At 45.6% G+C, this 18535-nt stretch overlaps 1 protein-coding gene across 15 annotated transcripts in view; it reads right to left on the minus strand.

The window, feature by feature from the left end:
* ttc29 (tetratricopeptide repeat domain 29) overlaps window positions 1-18535 on the minus strand; it is a 445918-nt gene that overhangs the window by 63866 nt on the left and 363517 nt on the right. Inside the window, exon 12 of one of the 15 annotated variants that reach the window (XM_069926384.1) lies at window positions 7828-7877. The exons of the other annotated variants lie outside the window; for them this stretch is intronic. Coding sequence (XP_069782485.1) covers window positions 7867-7877 — 11 coding nt within the window. The 3' untranslated portion in view covers window positions 7828-7866. Of the gene's footprint in view, window positions 1-7827; window positions 7878-18535 lie in introns of those variants that run through there. 15 annotated transcript variants of the gene reach the window in all.

The following is an 18535-nucleotide window of genomic DNA, read 5'->3' on the forward strand; positions in this document are numbered from 1 at the left end:
TTCTCTGCCTGCAAAGATCTCATGACCTTCCAGACAGTAAATTTTCTTTTCCAGACAAAGCTGCTACTGTCTGTTGCTACATTTGTTGCCTTTTGCAAATAACAGTCCATCTTGAGTCTCAGCACTCTTGCAAAAGCTCCTGCAAAAATTCTGTTTTAATATGTTTGTGTGTGACCTGCTCTAACAAACCTTTCCCAATTTTCCTCCCAAACACCTCTATATACTCTGTCACAATATGACTGCCAGTTACTGCCTTTTTCCATATCCTTAGATAATCACTGACTTCAAGGGAGAGGACAGAGTCTATGTCCACATTAATAAAACTGAAGTTGAAAGAGTAGATAGCTTAAAGTTCTTTGGAATAAATATCTCCAATAACCTGACCTGAGACAATCACATCTATGCACAAATCAAGAAAGCACACCAATGTCTCTACTTTCTTGGTAGATAGGAAGTTCAGCATGTGCCCTCTGTCCCTCAGCCACTTATATTGGTGCACTAATGGAAACATAATTACTGGATGCATCACAGCATGGCATGGGATCTGCTCTGCTAGATTGGAAGAAAGAACTGAAGGTAGTGAATGCAGCTCAGAACATAAAAACTTCCCTCCCCTCCATGAATATCATCTACATCTGTGGCTGTCTAGGAAAGGCAAACAACGTACTAAAAGTGAAAACACAGAAATGCTGAAGGAACTCAGCAGTCTCGCAGTGTGCATAGGAGGTAAAGGTATACAGTATAACTGACATTTTGGGCCTGAGCCCTTCTTCAAGATGTGGGAAAAAAGCAGACAATGTCTGAATAAAAGAGATGTCAGGGGAGGAGTAGAGACCAATACACAAAAGGTGATAATTGGTTATGGACAAGAGGTCAAGAGAGAGGAAAGATGAGAATTGATAGGTGGGGCGGGGAGTGGGGGGCATTTGGCTCTGTGAATGCAGAACTGAGGTAAAGGAGAAAGAGGGAAAAGGGAAGAGAAAAATATGTTCTTTATACAGCATTCCCATGATTGTTCCTTTATGAAGAGCCTCCAATGTGCTGGCATTGGACATTCACACTGGAATGACTAAAATGTGCAATATTTTGTATCAGTCTGCCTTTTTATACAGTATACCGGCATTCCATGAGCGAAAGGGACGGGACATGTAACTCAACAGCGTCGGTTTCTGGGCCTAATGTCAAATATAACATACCGTATTTGACGGCATGTGAGACCCACTTGTTTTTCCCAAAAAAATGGCTCAAAAATATTCTCCTGGTTTTATATGCCAGGTTGAAATTAGGGTGATAATGGTGAGAAATGCTGACAGTAATCCTGTCAATTCCTGAACTGGTAATTGTGTTGAGAAAGTGTTAGGTCTATGAGAGACGAGGACACAAGGGTTTGCTATCAAACATTATTTTATTAACACGTTGTAGCGACTGCTTCAGTAGAATTACTAAATAAATACACCAGGCACAGTGTTAGTCAGCAAAGAAACTTTATTTGAATTTGGCTCCACTTTTAAATCCCTTCCAGCCCAGATACCCAGAACCAGAAGTGACATCACCCTGAGCCTGCCACTCACCTGAAGGGCTTGTATCTTAAAGTCGATGGGAGCCCCGTGCCATCTTGAAGGTGAGTACCCAACTCTCCAGTGTGTTGTGACCCAGCCTGCAGTGCCGCATGTAGCCCTCCCCCCCAGCTAGGTGAGTGAGCAGTGACCAGGCCTGCGGTACTGCACAGCTGCTCGGCGAGCTGCACGGGCAACGGTTCAGCCCACTGCATTATGTGGCTGCTCAGCCTATTACAGTGCAACAATTAACAGAAGAGATGGGAAAATTGTAGCGATAGCTGAAGTACATGCACACAATTTATGAAAAAGCGTGGGGAAAAACATGTATAATTTAATAAGACATAAGCGCACAATGTATAAAAGAGCATGGGAAAATAAACAGACAATTTAATAAAACATATGCACACAATTTATAAAAGGGCGTGGGAAAATCTACAGCAAGTTTTGATCGAAGGAAGCGGTTTTCAAATTTTTTTCTTTCCTCACATACCACCTTAAGTAATCCCTTACTAATCACTGCTACCCATCGTTGGGGGCTGGTGGCAGGCTGTTAGTGGGGGAGCGGGGCGCTGGACTTCAGACTGTTCAAACTGAGGACAAACCCACAGACCAGCTTACTCACAGTCTGGCACACCTAGTGTCAAATCTAGGGTTAGGGTTCAGGTTAGTTTGTCAATATGCGGGCAGCAGGATATCATCCCTCTTGTGTTCACTGGTCTTTCTCGGAGGTTCTGTGGCATATGAACTGTCACTTTTGGTTGGCTCATTCTTTCATTAACCTTTGCCTGTTTCTAGCTCTTAGTGGGATCAGTGCCTTATTTCCTTTCCAATACTTGTGGTGCATTTTGATATGACTTGGGGAAGGTTTATTGTCTGCATAGTGGGTGACCTTATTTATATTCACACCTTAGGGTGAGGGTTAGGTGTGGAATTTGGGATAGCGTTAGGGTTAGGCCTATGATTGGGGTTCGACGTGGGGTTTAGATTAGAGTTAGTGTTAGTGATAAGGTTAGGCTTAGCAGCCCACAGTATCAGAGAGCAGGCAGAGGAGTGCAGAGACAGAATGCAACAGAGGGGTACGGGAGAAAGCAGACAGCAGACTGCTGGAGCAGAGCGGGACAGCAGGCTGTGGGAGAGACCAGCAGTGGACTGTCGGAACAGAGCGGGACAGTGGGCCGCGGGAGAGAGCAGCAGCGGACCGCTGGGACAGAGCGGGACAGTGGGCTGTGGGAGAGAGTAGCAGTGAGCCACCGGGACATAGCAGAACAGTAGGTCGCAGGAGAGAACAGGCAGCACTAAAAAATTACGATTCACAATATTCTAAGAAAATTATGATATACAATACACATCATGACCCGAGTTAGTCCTGGAATGCCCGCAGTGCAGTTTTCACTGCAGGCAGTTCGTAAAAATTACTAGGGGCCTTGACTAAAAAAAAAGGACGGGACTGGAATGGCAACCATTTGCAGTTCAATGCTTTTCACACAGCATGTGTTTGAAAAAAAAAGGAATAATATCCCAGAATGGTGGCTGTGTTAAAAGCATAAGAGCTACATGAATGGAGACATAGGTAAAGATGGGGGTGCGGGGGACGGGGGGGGAATGAGGCTAAATTGATGTTAATGTCACCCATTTGAAGGGTGCTCAGTTGGGTGATCTCAGTGCATGAAACCATGGACAGTCATATAAGCAAGGGAATGGGGTGGAGAATTGAAGTAGCTGGCTACTGGCAGATCTCTGTTATTTTGGCAAACAGAGCCGAGGTGTTCTACTAAGTGATCTCCTGGTCTGCATCCATTCTCTCTGAAGGGATCAGGCCTGAAATATCAGTAATATATCTATACGTCCTATAGTTGCTGTGAGATATGCTGGGTTCCTCCAGCATTTCTGTGTTTTAATACATGTTTTACAACATATCAAAAGACGCATCACACCATTTTTTTTCTTCCAATCAGGGAAAGACTTAAGAGTTGAAAACATGCACCGATAGGCTTAGAGATTGTTTTATCCCCACAGCTAAGATGATCCTGAATGAACCCCTTACAGTGCTCTCATGGTGCCCTGGTTTGGTGCTAGTCGATCTTACTTTTTATTGTAATCCTATACTCTAAATTGTGATATATATTATGTTAGAGATAGTCTGTTGGTCTGTTGACAGAGGAACATCTCTCACTGTGCTAGGTATCTTTTTGTGACAAATAAATATAAAATTTAACTTATCCCTTAAAAACTATCAACTTCTGTCTTGAAAAACTTCCAATAATGTAACCTTAACAGTTTTTTTGGGAGTAATGGCTCAGAAATTGTGTAAAAATTGCTTCCTTATTTGATTATTGAAAAGCTGAGCTGAAGTGCAAAACAATAAAATTGTAGATGGTTTATTTTCTGTTGCTGCAGGGCACTGAGGGTCCAAGAAACCTCCAGCATATAGTGCAATAACAGTGGAAGGGGGCAGTCACCAGTCAAGCTGCAAGGTAAAGGGTGCCCTGCCAATTAAGTATAATTATCTTATACATGTGGCCAAATTCATCACATTCCATCTTCTGCCAATTCTACCACAAGGTAACTCAGAATACTCCCACTGCATAACTACAAATAATTGCTATCAATTATGTTTTTTACACAGCTGCTGTGTTCTGGGAAATGATTCAGTTTTCTGGAACACAGTCTGTGTAAAAAGATCAGAACAGGAATAAAGGACTCATTCCCTTTCTGAAATTTTACCTCCTGGACCCCTAGTACATTTTCCGAAATGCTTGCAGTCTAAAGTTAACCGCAGGCATTCCAAAAACAATGGGCTAATGAACAGCAAGTCCCGCCTCTTTACGTACCGGACTTCCGATTTTCAGTGTAAACTCGCATAAGGAAGCAGAGATTTCGAGCTTTGGTCGTTTGTGTGTGAATGGCCACTCCAGAAGGTATTTTAAAAATTTTGAATGGAAAAAACTATAAATTCTATGTAAAAAAACATAAATAAGAATGGGAAACAAACAAATCTTCAACCAAGCATTTAAACAAGGGCCAGTAATCCAAGCTTTACAGCTACATCTCACAATGTCCATTCACTGTAAGTTTTTCTATCATGGAAGATGCATCAGCATATTCCAAAACATTTGTTAAAATATTTTACTCTCTCTTACAGAAAAAAAGATGGTTCCCAGTCAGTAGCACCAGCAGCTAACCGACTTGTGCATACCCATCCACCAAATCTGCTGGACAAGAGTTAGTAAACCATTAAAAGACTGGTGGTCATAAAGTCTGTGGCTGGTGGTAATATGAATACAAGTAAAGGTTGCAGTATGCTTACAGCTGACCCACATCCTCTTCATCTCCTGCTCCACAACTGTTGTCAAAAGCACATATAGTTACAAGTACAAGGTGCCAAGTATAATCCTTGACTCTCGCTTCAACATAATAGTGCCCAATAAACATCCCCAAATTCCATGACCTTGGCATCAGCACTCCCCTTTGCAATTGGATCTGCAACTTCCTAATCAGTGAGGATTGGTGACAGCACTCCCTCCGCGATCATCCTCAACACCAGATCCCTGCAAGGCTGTGTACTCAGCCCCTACTTGACTTGTACTCCCATGAATGTGTGGCCAAACACTGTTCCACTTCATCTGGAAATTTGTAGATGACACTACCATTGTAGGATAAATCACGTGCAACAACAAAAGGGAGATAGATGGACAAGTAATAAGGTGACAGGATGACAATCTCTCCCTCAATATCAGCAAAACTAAAAACCTAGTTATGGACATCCAGAGGAGGGGGTGAGGCTCACTATCATGCACACATCAAAGCTGCTGAGGTGAAGCAAGAGTAATCGAAACACACAGCTTAGAAAGGCCCTTTGTCCAGACCGAGATTAGTATAGTTTTAATTACCAGGAGTAAATATCTCCAACAACCTGTCCTGGACAACCCATGTTGATGCAATGGTCATGAATGTGCAGCAGGCCCTCTTCTTCCTCAGAAGCCTGAAAACATTTGGCATCCCACCTGTATCCTTCATCAACTTTATCAGATGCACCATTGAAAGTATTTTGTCAGAATACATCATTACATATGTAGAGCAGTAGCTGCTCTATTCAAGACCACAAGAAACTGCAGAGAGTGGTGAAAGTAACACAGAACATCACACAAATCCTTCTCCCCTCCATTGATTTCATCAACATTTCCCACTGCCTTGGAAAAGTAGTCCACATATGAAAAGACTCATCCCATCCCACCTTCCTTCCATGGGAAAAATATTCATGAGTGTGAGATCATGCATCACCAGATTCAAGGACAGTTTCTTTCCAACCATCATCAGACTCTTGAATGGACCTCCGACCAGGAAAAGAAATGTGGCCTTTGCTTTGTATTAACCGATCTCTCTTTCTTTGTTCCTCTGTAACTCTGCACTGTATTTTTACTGCTCTACTATGTATGGGTTGTCTAGATGCCAGCAAACCAATCTTTCTCACTGTATCTTGATACATGTGACAGTAAAACCTGAACTTGATATCTTTTAATTAAACATGGTGACTCAAAGAAGGCACAGAGCACTGTTACTGTTTTAACTAAGTCCTAGTATTTTCCACTAACCAGCATGACCTTCTGTGTATAATTGCGGACCAATATCTGAAATTCTGTGCACTTTCTGAACATTGACTTTTTATGTGATGCCTTGATGGGTACAACCGATAACCATGCATTTTTGAAAACCTGCAAATATTCACATGCATGTAGTGTATGCTGATTTATTTTGCAGGACAAAGAAATATATTTAGTTCTCTTGGAGTAGAGAGCTTTTGCAACCTCTCTACTGCAGTGGTGTGGTGGAAATATTTAGATCTTGGTGAGGCCCTCAGCATCATCCTGGAAAAACCCAAAGGCATTATTCTGTTTTTGTCACCTTCTCTATCTCTCAAATGCATTTACAACCTTACTCTGCACTGGTGTCTGTAATGCAGATAATGTATTCTTCCATTATTACCTCCTCAGTAAAGTGGAGTTTGGTGAAACATTATTCTCCACTAAGTTGGATGTATGGGCATTATTCCTTGAATTGTCTTGCTGGACAGGAGCTCCTGCTGAGGGTTCTTTTTGTCTGCTTCTCCATCTTTTAACAGATCACCTTGCTCTGTGGGCTCTCTCCTCACTCTAGCTAACGGCTCAAAACTTGGAGAAATGGTCATGAAAATGTAATGAATAACACTTAGGATGTAGTTATGTTTATAGATATCTGGATGTAATTCCTATATTAGTTACACTCTCTCTGAAAACTTTGAAATTGCTATGTTCTTCAAAGTTAAACAAAATTTCTTTACAACTCTCTACCAAGCCCGTAACCAACAAATCAACAGTTGATGATGCTCTTAAATAATGTTGCTGGTGGGGTGTGGGGGAATTTTCCTCCTGTCAAATCTTGAATTCCCCATGTAAGTTGAACATGTCTCGCTAGGCCCATTGTTGTGATCTAATTAGGTAATAACTGAGTTCAAATAAAAATTGAAAATGCTGGAAATACTCAGCAGGTCAAGCATTATCTATGGAAATAAAAATAATGTTTCAAGCAGTAGCTGCCCTTTCATCAGAATTGGAAAAGTTCTATACAAATCTCACATCAGTGTAGCACATTTATAGGCAGTGTGACCTACCTACTCAGTCAGAGCATGTTTTTACCAATACGTGTGGATTCTGACTATAAAGAATTTTTTCAAATGATCTTGCTGATGCAGGTTAAAGGAGACAAATTTTACAACAAAAAACAATTACTATGCAGGCAAATACTGTAGTAATTTACATACACAAAGTTGCAATGCAGTTCAGTGATTATTTAATAAAAACAGTGATTATCTGAAATATTATTGGTGGTTCTAAGATTAATATTAGATAATAACTCTCCTACAATGTGTAACAGTTCAGTGACAGTGATAGCAGTAAACCAGCTATGCTTTATTTTTATACAATTAGCATAATGTGGACTGAAATTAAGAATTTACTCAAGTTATATCAGAGATTTAAAATGGTTTCTGACAGGATATCCTTTGAACAATATTTTTAATTGCCAAAATCAAGTACCGTACAACCCAACAAAAAATAATCTCTGGCCCTCAGTGCAAAACATGCAGACACACAACCAGATATAACACATAAGCAGGACAAGTATTCATGTATACAAATAAATATTATTTCATGAATATGACAGTCACAAATGGTTAGAGTGAGCAGTTCCTTTGGCCATACAGCATTCTCACCGCCCGTGGGAAGAAACTGTTCCTCAGCCTGGTTAAGCCTGGTTAAACCTTCAAAGAGCATCAGAGGGTAACTAAGAAAGTCATAAGAGAGGGGAAAATAAAGTACGAGAGGAAATTAGCAAATAATATAATGGAGGATAGCAAAAGCTTTTTTAAATATGTGAAGAGGAAGAAATTGGTTTGGTCTAAAATTGGTCCATTAAGAACGGAAAAGGGTGGAATTATTACCGGAAACAAGGAGATGGCTGAGGAATTTAACAAATACTTTGCAACTGTCTTCACCAAGGAGGATATAGGTTATGGTCAGTTAGGGGGTAGTGGTCATGCGGTATCAAGAGACTTGTGGAACTTTCCTGGGGAAGTAGGGGATCTAATGGATATCCGGATCCAGAAGCAGGAGGTTGTGAGTAAATTGTTGGGACTGAGGGCTGATAAATCCCCAGGGCCTGATGGGCTGCATCCCAGGGTGCTTAAAGAAGTTGCTATGGAAATTGTGGAGGCACTGGTCAACATTTTCCAAAGTTCCATAGATTCGGGGGAGGTCCCTGAGGATTGGAGAGTGGCTGATGTGGTGCCGATTTTTAAGAAGGGAGGGAGGGAGAAAACGGGAAATTATAGACTGGTCAGCCTGACGTCATTGGTGGGGAAGATATTGGAATCTATCATAAAAGGAGTAATAACAGAACACTTAGGCAGAAATAATAGTCAGCATGGATTCCTTAAGGGTAAGTCATGCTTGACTAACCTTCTGGAATTTTTAGAGGATGTGACAAAGAGGGTGGACTTGGGAGAGCCAGTGGATGTGGTGTATTTGGACTTCCAGAAGGCCTTTGATAAGGTACCGCACGGGAGACTAGTGGGCAAGATCAGGGAGCATGGTATTGGAGGTAAGGTGCTGACATGGATAGGAAATTGGTTAAGAAATAGGAAACAAAGGGTTGGAGTAAGCGGGTCTTTTTCAGGATGGCAGGATGTGACGAGTGGAGTGCCACAGGGATCGGTATTGGGTCCTCAGTTGTTTGTAATTTATGTAAATGATTTGGATGAGGGGATTATAAATAACATGAGCAAATTTGCAGATGACACTAAACTGGGTGGCGGTGTGGGGTGTGAGGAGGATGTAAGGAAAATGCAGAGGGACTTGGACAGGCTCCAATGATCCTCTCTGCCATTCTTATGGTTCTGTGGATCATCTCCGTCTTTTCCACATTGAAACTCAGGTTGTTATTCTCACATCATTTCACGAGATTTTCCACCTCTTCTCTGTAGTGCGACTCATCATTATTGCTGATGAGGCCGACTACTGTTGTGTCATCTGCAACGATGACAGCGTGGAAGCTGGATCTGATGAGTTAGTAGCATGATCAGGAGCAGGCTGAGCACACAGCTCTGAGGTGCTAGAGCTCAGCATGACGGTGCTCAGTGTTCTGCTACTGATCTGGACAGACTGTGGTCTGTCCGTTAGGAAGTCCAGAATTCAATTACAGAGAGGGGTGTTGAATTCCAGCAGCTTCTCCACCAGCCTCTGGGAATGATCGTATTAAACACTGAGCTGTAATCAATGAACAGCAAACTGGCATATGAGGTGTTGTTGTCCAGGTATGTCAGAACGGAGTGAAGGGATAAGGTTTCTTATATAGGTGAAATGAAATGGGTCCAGCATATCTGGGAGGTGTGCTTTGATGTGTTCCATCAACAGACGCTGGAAGCATTTCATAATGGTGGTGGTCAGTGCCACAGTGTGGTTGTAATTGAAGCCTGTTATTGTCACCCTCTTGGGTACCGAGATGATGGCTGTCTTGAACCCTGTGGGAGTGATGGACTGCTGCAGTGAGGTGTTGAAGATGTCCGTTAAGACCTCCATCATTTGGCCTGCACAATCCTTCAGTACTCAACCAGATAAATTGTCTGATCCCACCACCTTGTGTGGGTTTACTTTGGATAAGGTTCTCCTAATCTCGGTCTTGGCTAAGCCAGGGGCCAGTTCATCAGGGGAATATAGAGATTTCTTCAGTGTCATCCAGTTTTTCTCATCAAACCGTGCATAGAAGATGTTCAATCTGTCTGGAAAGGAGGCACATTTGTCCTTAACTCGCAAGGTTGACTTATGATCCATAATAGTCTTGATCCCTTGCCACATGCGCCTCATGTTGCCAGTGTCACACAGCTGTCTGGATCTTCTGTGCGTACACACGCTTTGACTTCCAGGTTGCATTGGAGAGTTCATCCCTGGCTGATCTTATTGCCATCCTACACCCTGTCCTTAAGGCCAGCATTAAGAGTTCTGAGAAGGGCCCAGACCTCTGCATCCAACCATGGTTTCTGGTTAGCTCTGGTTGTGAAGCATTTGATCTCGGTGACTGTGATAGTACAGATCTATCACCAATGTACATAGTGTATATAGTTACTGTATCTAGACTGTGCTTACAGCGATTGGCTGAGAGCTAAGCCACACCTATTGTTTGGGCCTTAAAGGGTTGTGTCCCTAGCCAGGTCGGATCATTCCGGACTGGTCGGCCACCTGTGAAGAGCTCCGGTCTTTTGCTAATAAAAGCCTTGGTTTGGATCAACAAGTCTTTGGTTCTTTCGACGAGCTCTACAATTTTATTAGCAAAAAGAATTTTTTTTGAAAGGGATGGAGCGTTTAACTCGGCCAGAAAAACTTGATATCGACCCACAGTCAGCTACAGCCTTCAAAGCCTTTAACTTCTGGCTGCTGAACTTTGAAAACTTCCTGAGATTCATTCAGGTAGAGGAGGATAACCAGCGTCTAACAGCATTGCTGTCTATGGTGTCCTTGAGAGTCTACGAGAACATCCAGGATGAGACCACTTACACCGCAGCCATAAAGATACTGAAAGGACTGTATGATCAACCGGTGAACAGAGTTCATGCCCGGCTCGTGCTTGCGTCGAGGAAGCAACAGCCCGGTGAGTCCAGCAGAGCATATTTACAAGTATTAAAGGCATTGGGCAAGGACTGTAACTGTGTGGACAAAACTGCTGCCGAGATCACAAACGATCTCGTCCGGGATGCCTATGTGGCCGGGCTCAGATCGAATGAAGTGAGGCTGCGCTTGCTCGAACAAGGGGTAGAAAAACTAGAGGACGTGGCCCGGATTGCAATCACAATGGAGGATGCAGCCTTAAAATCCACCGAGCTCTCTTGGGACTGGACCCCTCGTTCTGTTGTGAGTAGAGTGCCCTTCTACCCTACCCCTGACGGCCTGTCGGCTGCTGCTACCCTCCCCCGTGCGGAACCGAAATGTTATTTCTGCGGGAGGGACAAGCACAGCAGATCCCAGTGCCCAGCAAGAAAAGCCAGGTGCCAGAAGTGCCTTAAAAAGGGCCACTTTGCTGCAGTCTGTAGGTCTAAAATGGCCGCCAGCAAACACAGTGCCTCGTGTGAAGCCCAATCGCCGCTTTCCCATTCAAACTCTTCTTCCCCAGAGCTCTCGTCCAATGAGAGCGAGGGCTCCCCTGCACGGCAACGCCTGACGTCACGGAGACGCCGAACCCGGAAGGGGCAGCCCACCGTCGCAACCATGGTGATGGCCTGCCTCTCGCCCCCGTGCGGAACACTTGACACTACAGCCGCTGCTGCCGCCGCCACAGCCACCCCCGGGGCCGACGCTACCGCCGCTGCTGCCACCGCCACAGCCACCCCCGGGGCCGACGCTATTGCCGCTGCTGCCGCCGCCGCCACAGACACCCCCGGGGCCGACGCTACCGCCGCTGCTGCCGCCGCCACGGACACCCCCGGGGCCGACGCTACCGCCGCTGCTGCTGCCGCCGCAGCCACCCCCGCGGCCAACCAGGTGCTCACCCTAGCGTCCATCGCTGACGACCGCCAGGGCCCGACCACCGATCACGAGCAACTACAAACCCCACTACTTACCATTCACCTGCCACAACAGCACTTCCGGGAGGTTCTCCAACCTTCTCCTCGAGCGTTGACTACGTCATCCCGTTGCGTGACGTCATCCCGTTGTGTGACGTCATCCCGTTGCGTGACGTCATCGCGCAAAACTCGCCTGTCAACTGCTTCAATAACATTAAACCAGCAATGCTCTCATCCCCTCACCAGAGCAATGGAACTGATTAAAGTGCATGGACACTACACCAATTGCTTATTTGACTCTGGGTCAACTGACAGTTTTATCCAGCCAGATCTGGCCCTCCGTTGGGGACTTGACATTATCCCCACTACCCAGAGGATCTCATTAGCGACGAGGTCGCACTCGACTGGGATAAAGGGGTATTGCATCGCCACGCTGGAAGTACAGGGCGTGACGGTCACCCACTTTAAATTATTCGTCCTTCCCCAATTGTGCGCCCCAGTGTTGCTGGGATTAGACTTCCAGTGTCAGTTCCAAACGGTGTCCCTACACTTTGGGGGACCCCACGCCCCCCTCTCGGTCTGCCATCGCCCCACTCCCGAAGCACCCGAGCAACCCGCCCCCGTGCCCCGGGGCCAATCCTGCGGCCTTTCCACACTCCGGATTGCCCCGCCAGCACTCTTCGCAAACCTCACCCCTGGCTGGAAGCCTGTGGCCACCAAAAGTCGGCAATATAGTTACGAAAACAGGCAATTCATTAGGAGTGAGGTGCGTAGATTGCTGGATGAGGGCATCATCGAACCCAGTTCAAGCCCCTGGAGAGCCCAGGTGGTGGTTGTCAAGAATGGGGAAAAACTACGGATGGTGGTCGACTATAGCCAGACCATTAACCGCTTCACACTCCTGGATGCGTACCCCCTGCCACGCATCACGGATGTGGTGAACCAGATCGCCCAGTACCGCATTTTCTCCACTATTGACCTACGTTCGGCCTACCACCAGCTCCCGATCCGCTGCGAGGACCGACCATTCACGGCCTTTGAAGCGAATGGGCGGCTATATCAATTTCTCAGGGTACCATTCGGGGTCACAAATGGTGTCGCGGTCTTCCAGCGGGAAATGGACAGGATGGTGGACCAGAACGGGCTAACCGCTACCTTCCCGTATCTGGACAATATCACCATCTGTGGCCACGACATGCAGGACCATGACGCCAACCTAGACAAATTTCTTCAAACTGCCCGTCAGCTAAACCTGACTTACAATTTGGACAAGTGTGTTTTCCGGACCACACGACTCGCTATTCTAGGTTGTGTGGTGGAAAACGGGATAGTCATGCCAGATCCTGACCGCATGCGTCCCTTAATGGACTTACCCCCCCCACATACCCAGAAAGCTCTCAAACGCTGCCTGGGCCTTTTCTCTTATTACGCCCAATGGGTTCCAAACTACGCCGACAAGGCACGTCCTCTTATCAAGACCACCTCTTTTCCCCTCTCGACCGAAGCCACAGCGGCTTTCGATCGAATCAAATCTGACATCGCTGCTGCGACGCTGCACGCGATCGATGAGTCTGTCCCGTTTCAAGTCGAGAGCGATGCATCCGACTTCGCCCTGGCAGCCACCTTGAACCAGGCCGGTCGGCCTGTAGCCTTCTTCTCCAGAACCCTCCAGGGTCCGGAGAGTAGACACTCCTCGATCGAGAAGGAGGCCCAGGCCATAGTTGAAGCGGTACGTCGTTGGAGACATTACCTCGCTGGGAGGCGCTTTACACTGTTGACTGATCAACGCGCGGTCTCCTTCATGTTCAGCAACACCCAGCGTGGTAAGATAAAAAACGACAAAATCGCCAGATGGAGAATCGAACTCTCCACCTTTAACTATGACATCCTGTACCGGCCTGGTAAGCTCAACGACCCGCCTGACGCGCTCTCCAGGGGGACGTGCGCCAGCATACAGATGGACAGACTACGGAAACTCCATGAGGCGCTCTGTCATCCAGGGGTCACTAGGTTTGCTCACTTTGTCAAGGCGCGCAACTTACCCTACACAGTTGAGGAGATCCGCTCCATGACCCGAGCCTGTTCGGTGTGCGCCGAATGCAAGCCCCACTTCTTCCGTCCGGATAACTCCCACGTCATCAAAGCCACCCGCCCCTTCGAGCGTCTTAGCGTAGACTTTAAGGGACCCCTACCGTCGACCAACCGTAATACCTACATCCTTACGGCCATCGACGAATACTCCCGCTTCCCATTCGCTGTGGCCTGCCCAGACACCACTGCCACCTCAGTGATACAGGCCCTTCACAGTATTTTCACCATCTTCGGGTACCCCAATTCCATCCACAGTGATAGGGGGTCCTCATTCATGAGTGCAGAGCTGCAACAGTACCTTCTGGAGTGTGGTATTGCTTCAAGCAGGACCACGAGCTATGACCCACGCGGTAATGGCCAGGTCGAGAGGGAGAATGCCACCATATGGAGAGCGGTTACACTGGCTCTCCGGTCTAAAGGTCTCCCCACCTCTCACTGGCAGGAGGTTCTCACTAGTGCCTTACATTCCATCCGCTCCCTCCTATGTACTGCAACAAATGCCACCCCCCACGAAAGGATGTTCCTTTTCCCGAGGAAATCCGAATCGGGAACCACTGTACCGGCATGGCTCACCGTCCCTGGCCCCGTCCTTTTGCGACGCCACGTCCGGCACTCAAAGAACGACCCCTTAGTCGACCGAGTGACTCTACTCCACGCGAACCCACATTACGCATACGTGGAGTTCCCAGACGGGCGGGAGGACACTGTTTCGGTGCGGGACCTAGCTCAGGACGCGGTAGACCCAGCAAACCCCCCAACTCCTTATGCTCCAGGCCCCGTGCCGCAACAGAAGGACCAACAGCACCCCAATGACTCGGGCCACCCTGCCGACAAAACGACTGGGGAATTGAGTGACGGAGCAGTCGCACCCGATGAGCCCGCTGGTGACACCACTCCAGCGACCCCAATCCCGGCACCACGGCGGTCACGCCGGATGGTCAGACCCCCTGACCGCTACAGTCCTTGACCTACCCCTTCCTTTTCATTCTCTCCCTCGCTTTTGTTTTTTTTTTTCCCGGGTCAATTCTCCAAGAAGGGGTGAATGTGATAGTACAGATCTATCACCAATGTACATAGTGTATATAGTTACTGTATCTAGACTGTGCTTACAGCGATTGGCTGAGAGCTAAGCCACACCTATTGTTTGGGCCTTAAAGGGTTGTGTCCCTAGCCAGGTCGGATCATTCCGGACTGGTCGGCCACCTGTGAAGAGCTCCGGTCTTTTGCTAATAAAAGCCTTGGTTTGGATCAACAAGTCTTTGGTTCTTTCGACGAGCTCTACAGTGACACTCTCAATGTACTTGCTGATGTAGCCAGTCACTTGACTTGTGTACTTCTCTATGTTTACATGACCGTTGTAGGTGTACGGCTCTCCCCCACCTCTCCACCCAGCCTCATCCTGATCTCCCTGCAAACTGACCTAGTTTGCTTTGTCAGTGGTTTGTACTCAGGGGTTAGCAGGATGGATATATGATCAGAGTAAACAATTTTGGGGGGAAGGGGGTGATGTTTTCTCTTCCATTGTTGAAGTTGATGCACTGCTCAAACTGTGGTAGGATCATTTTCGGGTTGGTGCCAGCAACATTCATGACATGTCAGGGTGGGACATCTGGGCTTCACAGATAGCACCGTAAAATTCCTTCATGGCTTCACCCTCATTAGCTGAAGGCAGAACTTAATCTGCAGCAATCAGTGTGGCTGAGAATTCCCTGGGTAGGTGGAAGGGTCTGCATTTCACCAGAGTGTGATACAGTCGGTCAGCACACTTTCCATCTGTAGAAATCTGTCAAGGTTTCTGGTGTCATACCAAACCTCTGCAGACTCCCGAGGAAGTAGAGGCGCTGACATGTTTTCTTCACGATGCCATTAGTGTGTTGGATCCAGGAAAGATCCTCCTAGTTAGTGACTCCCAAGAATTTAATTTGCTTGCGCTCTCCACCTCTGATCCCCCAATGATCACTGAATCGTATACCTCTGGCTTTCCCTTCCTGAAGTCAACAGTTTTGGTGACATTGAATGTAAGGTTACTGTTGGTGGACCATTCAGCCAAGGTTTCAATCTCCCACCTGTATGGAGACTCATCCCCTTTCTTTATACTGTGGTATTGTCAGCAAATTTGTAGATTGCGTTATTATTGTGCTGAGCCACACAGTCGTAGGTGTAAAGTGAGTTGAGCCCTGTGGTGCTCCAATACTGATGGAGTTTCAGTTTCCTCACTGATTGTAGTCTGGAGATGAGGAATCCATGATCTAATTACACAGTGGGTGTTGAGTCCCAGCTCTTGGAGCTTGCTGATCAGTTTTGAGGGGAGATGGCCTGTTTCCATACTGTAATTATGAAATGGTTATATAAATGTTGAACTGTAGTCAATAAAGAACATCATGATGAATACCTTTACTGTCCAGGTGTTCCAGGGCTTTGTGTAGAGCCAGTGAAATGGCATCCACCATAGACCTGTTGCTACAATAGATGAAGTGGAATGTATCCACGTCTCTGCTCTCTGGAGCTGATATGCTTCAACATCAGCCAAAGCACTTCATCACTTTTGATGTGGTGCTACTGGTCGATAGTCATTAAGGCAGGTAACGACACTCTTCTTGGGCCTGGTATGGGGATACCAATACCCCTGACCATAAAGCCCTCCAAAAGCTAGTGAACACAGCCCAGGACATCACAGGTGAAACCTTCCCCACCATTGAGAACATCTATAGGTAATGCTTCTCAAGAATCCATACCACCCAGCACATGCTTTGTTCTCACTGCTGCCATCAGGGCAGAGGTATAGATGCCACAAGACTCACACCACCAGGTTCAGGAACAGCTACTACGCCTCTGCCATCAGACTCCTCACAACAAACTCAATCAGGGACTCATTTAAGGACTCTTACTTGTGCACGTTATTGATTTTCAAAATTCTTTCTGTATTACAGTCAGTTTGTTTACATTCATTACTTGTTTACAGTTTTTTATTTTTTACATGTATACACTGTGCAGTTTTTATGCGCAACCAATAAGTGGTAATTCTGCCTCACCTGCAGGAGAAAAAGAATCTCAGTGTTGTATGTGATGTCATGTACGTACTCTGACAATAAATCTGAAATTGGAGCCATTTTTCAGTAATCACCTGAGCACAACATTCCTGTAGTTCTCTCTGGTTCAGATGCAGCCTCAGGTAATCAATTTTCTTCTCCAGCAATCTTACATGAGAGTAAAATCGCTGAGAGTGCAAGTCTGAAGGGGGTTAGGATGCTGCCTGTTTTCCACACTTCGGCCTTCTCCAGCAGCATTGAAAATAATTATCAAATTGTTGCATTTTAACGGCAACTATGCTAGAATGCATTTATCTACCTTTGTATATGCTATGTAGATAGAAATAGAAACATAGAAAATAAGTGCAGGAGAAGGCCATTCAACCCTTCGAGTTTGCTCTGCAATTCAATACAATCTTGGCTGATTATATGATTTCGGTATCACATTCATATTCATATACCTGCTTTCTCTCCATACCCCTTGATTCAATAGGGCCACATCCAACTCCATTTTGAATATGTCTAATGAATTCATCTCAACAATTTTCTCTGGTAGGATGTTCCACAAATTCACAACTCTGAGTGAATTTTTTTTTTCTTCTAATTCCTCAATGGCTTACGCCTTATGTTTTTTACTGTGACCCTTTGTTCTGGTCTTCCCCAACATCAAGCACATTCTTTCTGTATCTAATCTGTTTCGTCCTTCAGTCCCCTAGTCCTAAATAAATTAGAGAGGACATGAGTACAGCTATCTTGAATATTGGCTTTTTTGTTGAGGGGCTTGTACTGTAAGGCAACTTAAATGCCTTAGGTAGACCAAACATGAAGTATAGTGAACATTCTGTTCTAGACCATCTCACACTCCATGCATTTGCTTTGAAGGAAGTGTAATGCATTTTAATTTATAAAGAGAAATTGGGTTGAATCTAAGTTACTAGATATTTGATTAAAGTTTTCATGATATTAAAGGAGCTGATGTAACAGAATCGCTGATAGGTAATGGTCAGCAGACTGGTTCAATTTCACACACATGGTAATGGAATTGGAACCAAAGATAATATTTAACCTAATGGTTTTCAAACATTTTTTTCCACTCACATACCACCTTAAGTTCAGGTATTCCCTGACGTACGACCATAATTGGGACTGAAGAAATGGTCATATCTCGAAATGGGCACAAGACAGAATTTTGCCTGTGTGCATGGAGTACCGAAGTCTTAAAGCAAACTTTTTAATCAAATCTTTTTCTCATCATAGATTTGACGATAACAACTTAAAGCTTCCTGAATTTGTTGATTAACCTTGGCAAATCTTTCCATATTCTGGTCCATATTTACCTCTTTAATCAGCATCCCAGGGTCCTGGGGTCTGTCGGCTGGGCACAGCTATTTTGATTCCTGTGGACATGCGCGAGTCTTTGGTTGGTTCATGCGCAGTGGGTTCGCATATTGGAGTGGGTTGGTGCATGTCCGAGAGTTAAGCACCCTGACGATATTGAATTTGCACCCTTAACACTCGCATATGTGCCAAATGAACTCCAATACATGAACCCACTGCGTGCGCACCAACCTAAGACTCACGCATGTGCACAGGAGTCAAGATGATCTCATCAGCCTATGGACTCCAGGAAGGTGACTAAGAAAGTAAGTACACACATTTTGGCTCTTACATGCCTTGTGTCTCTGTTATAATTTGTAAAATACAACATAAACTGCGTAATTTAAAAAAAAATTATAGATTTTTAAAATTCGGTTATTTCTGTGGATGGA

This window comes from Narcine bancroftii, chromosome 3 (genome assembly GCF_036971445.1).
Source record: "Narcine bancroftii isolate sNarBan1 chromosome 3, sNarBan1.hap1, whole genome shotgun sequence".
Classification (NCBI taxonomy): Eukaryota; Metazoa; Chordata; class Chondrichthyes; order Torpediniformes; family Narcinidae; genus Narcine; species Narcine bancroftii.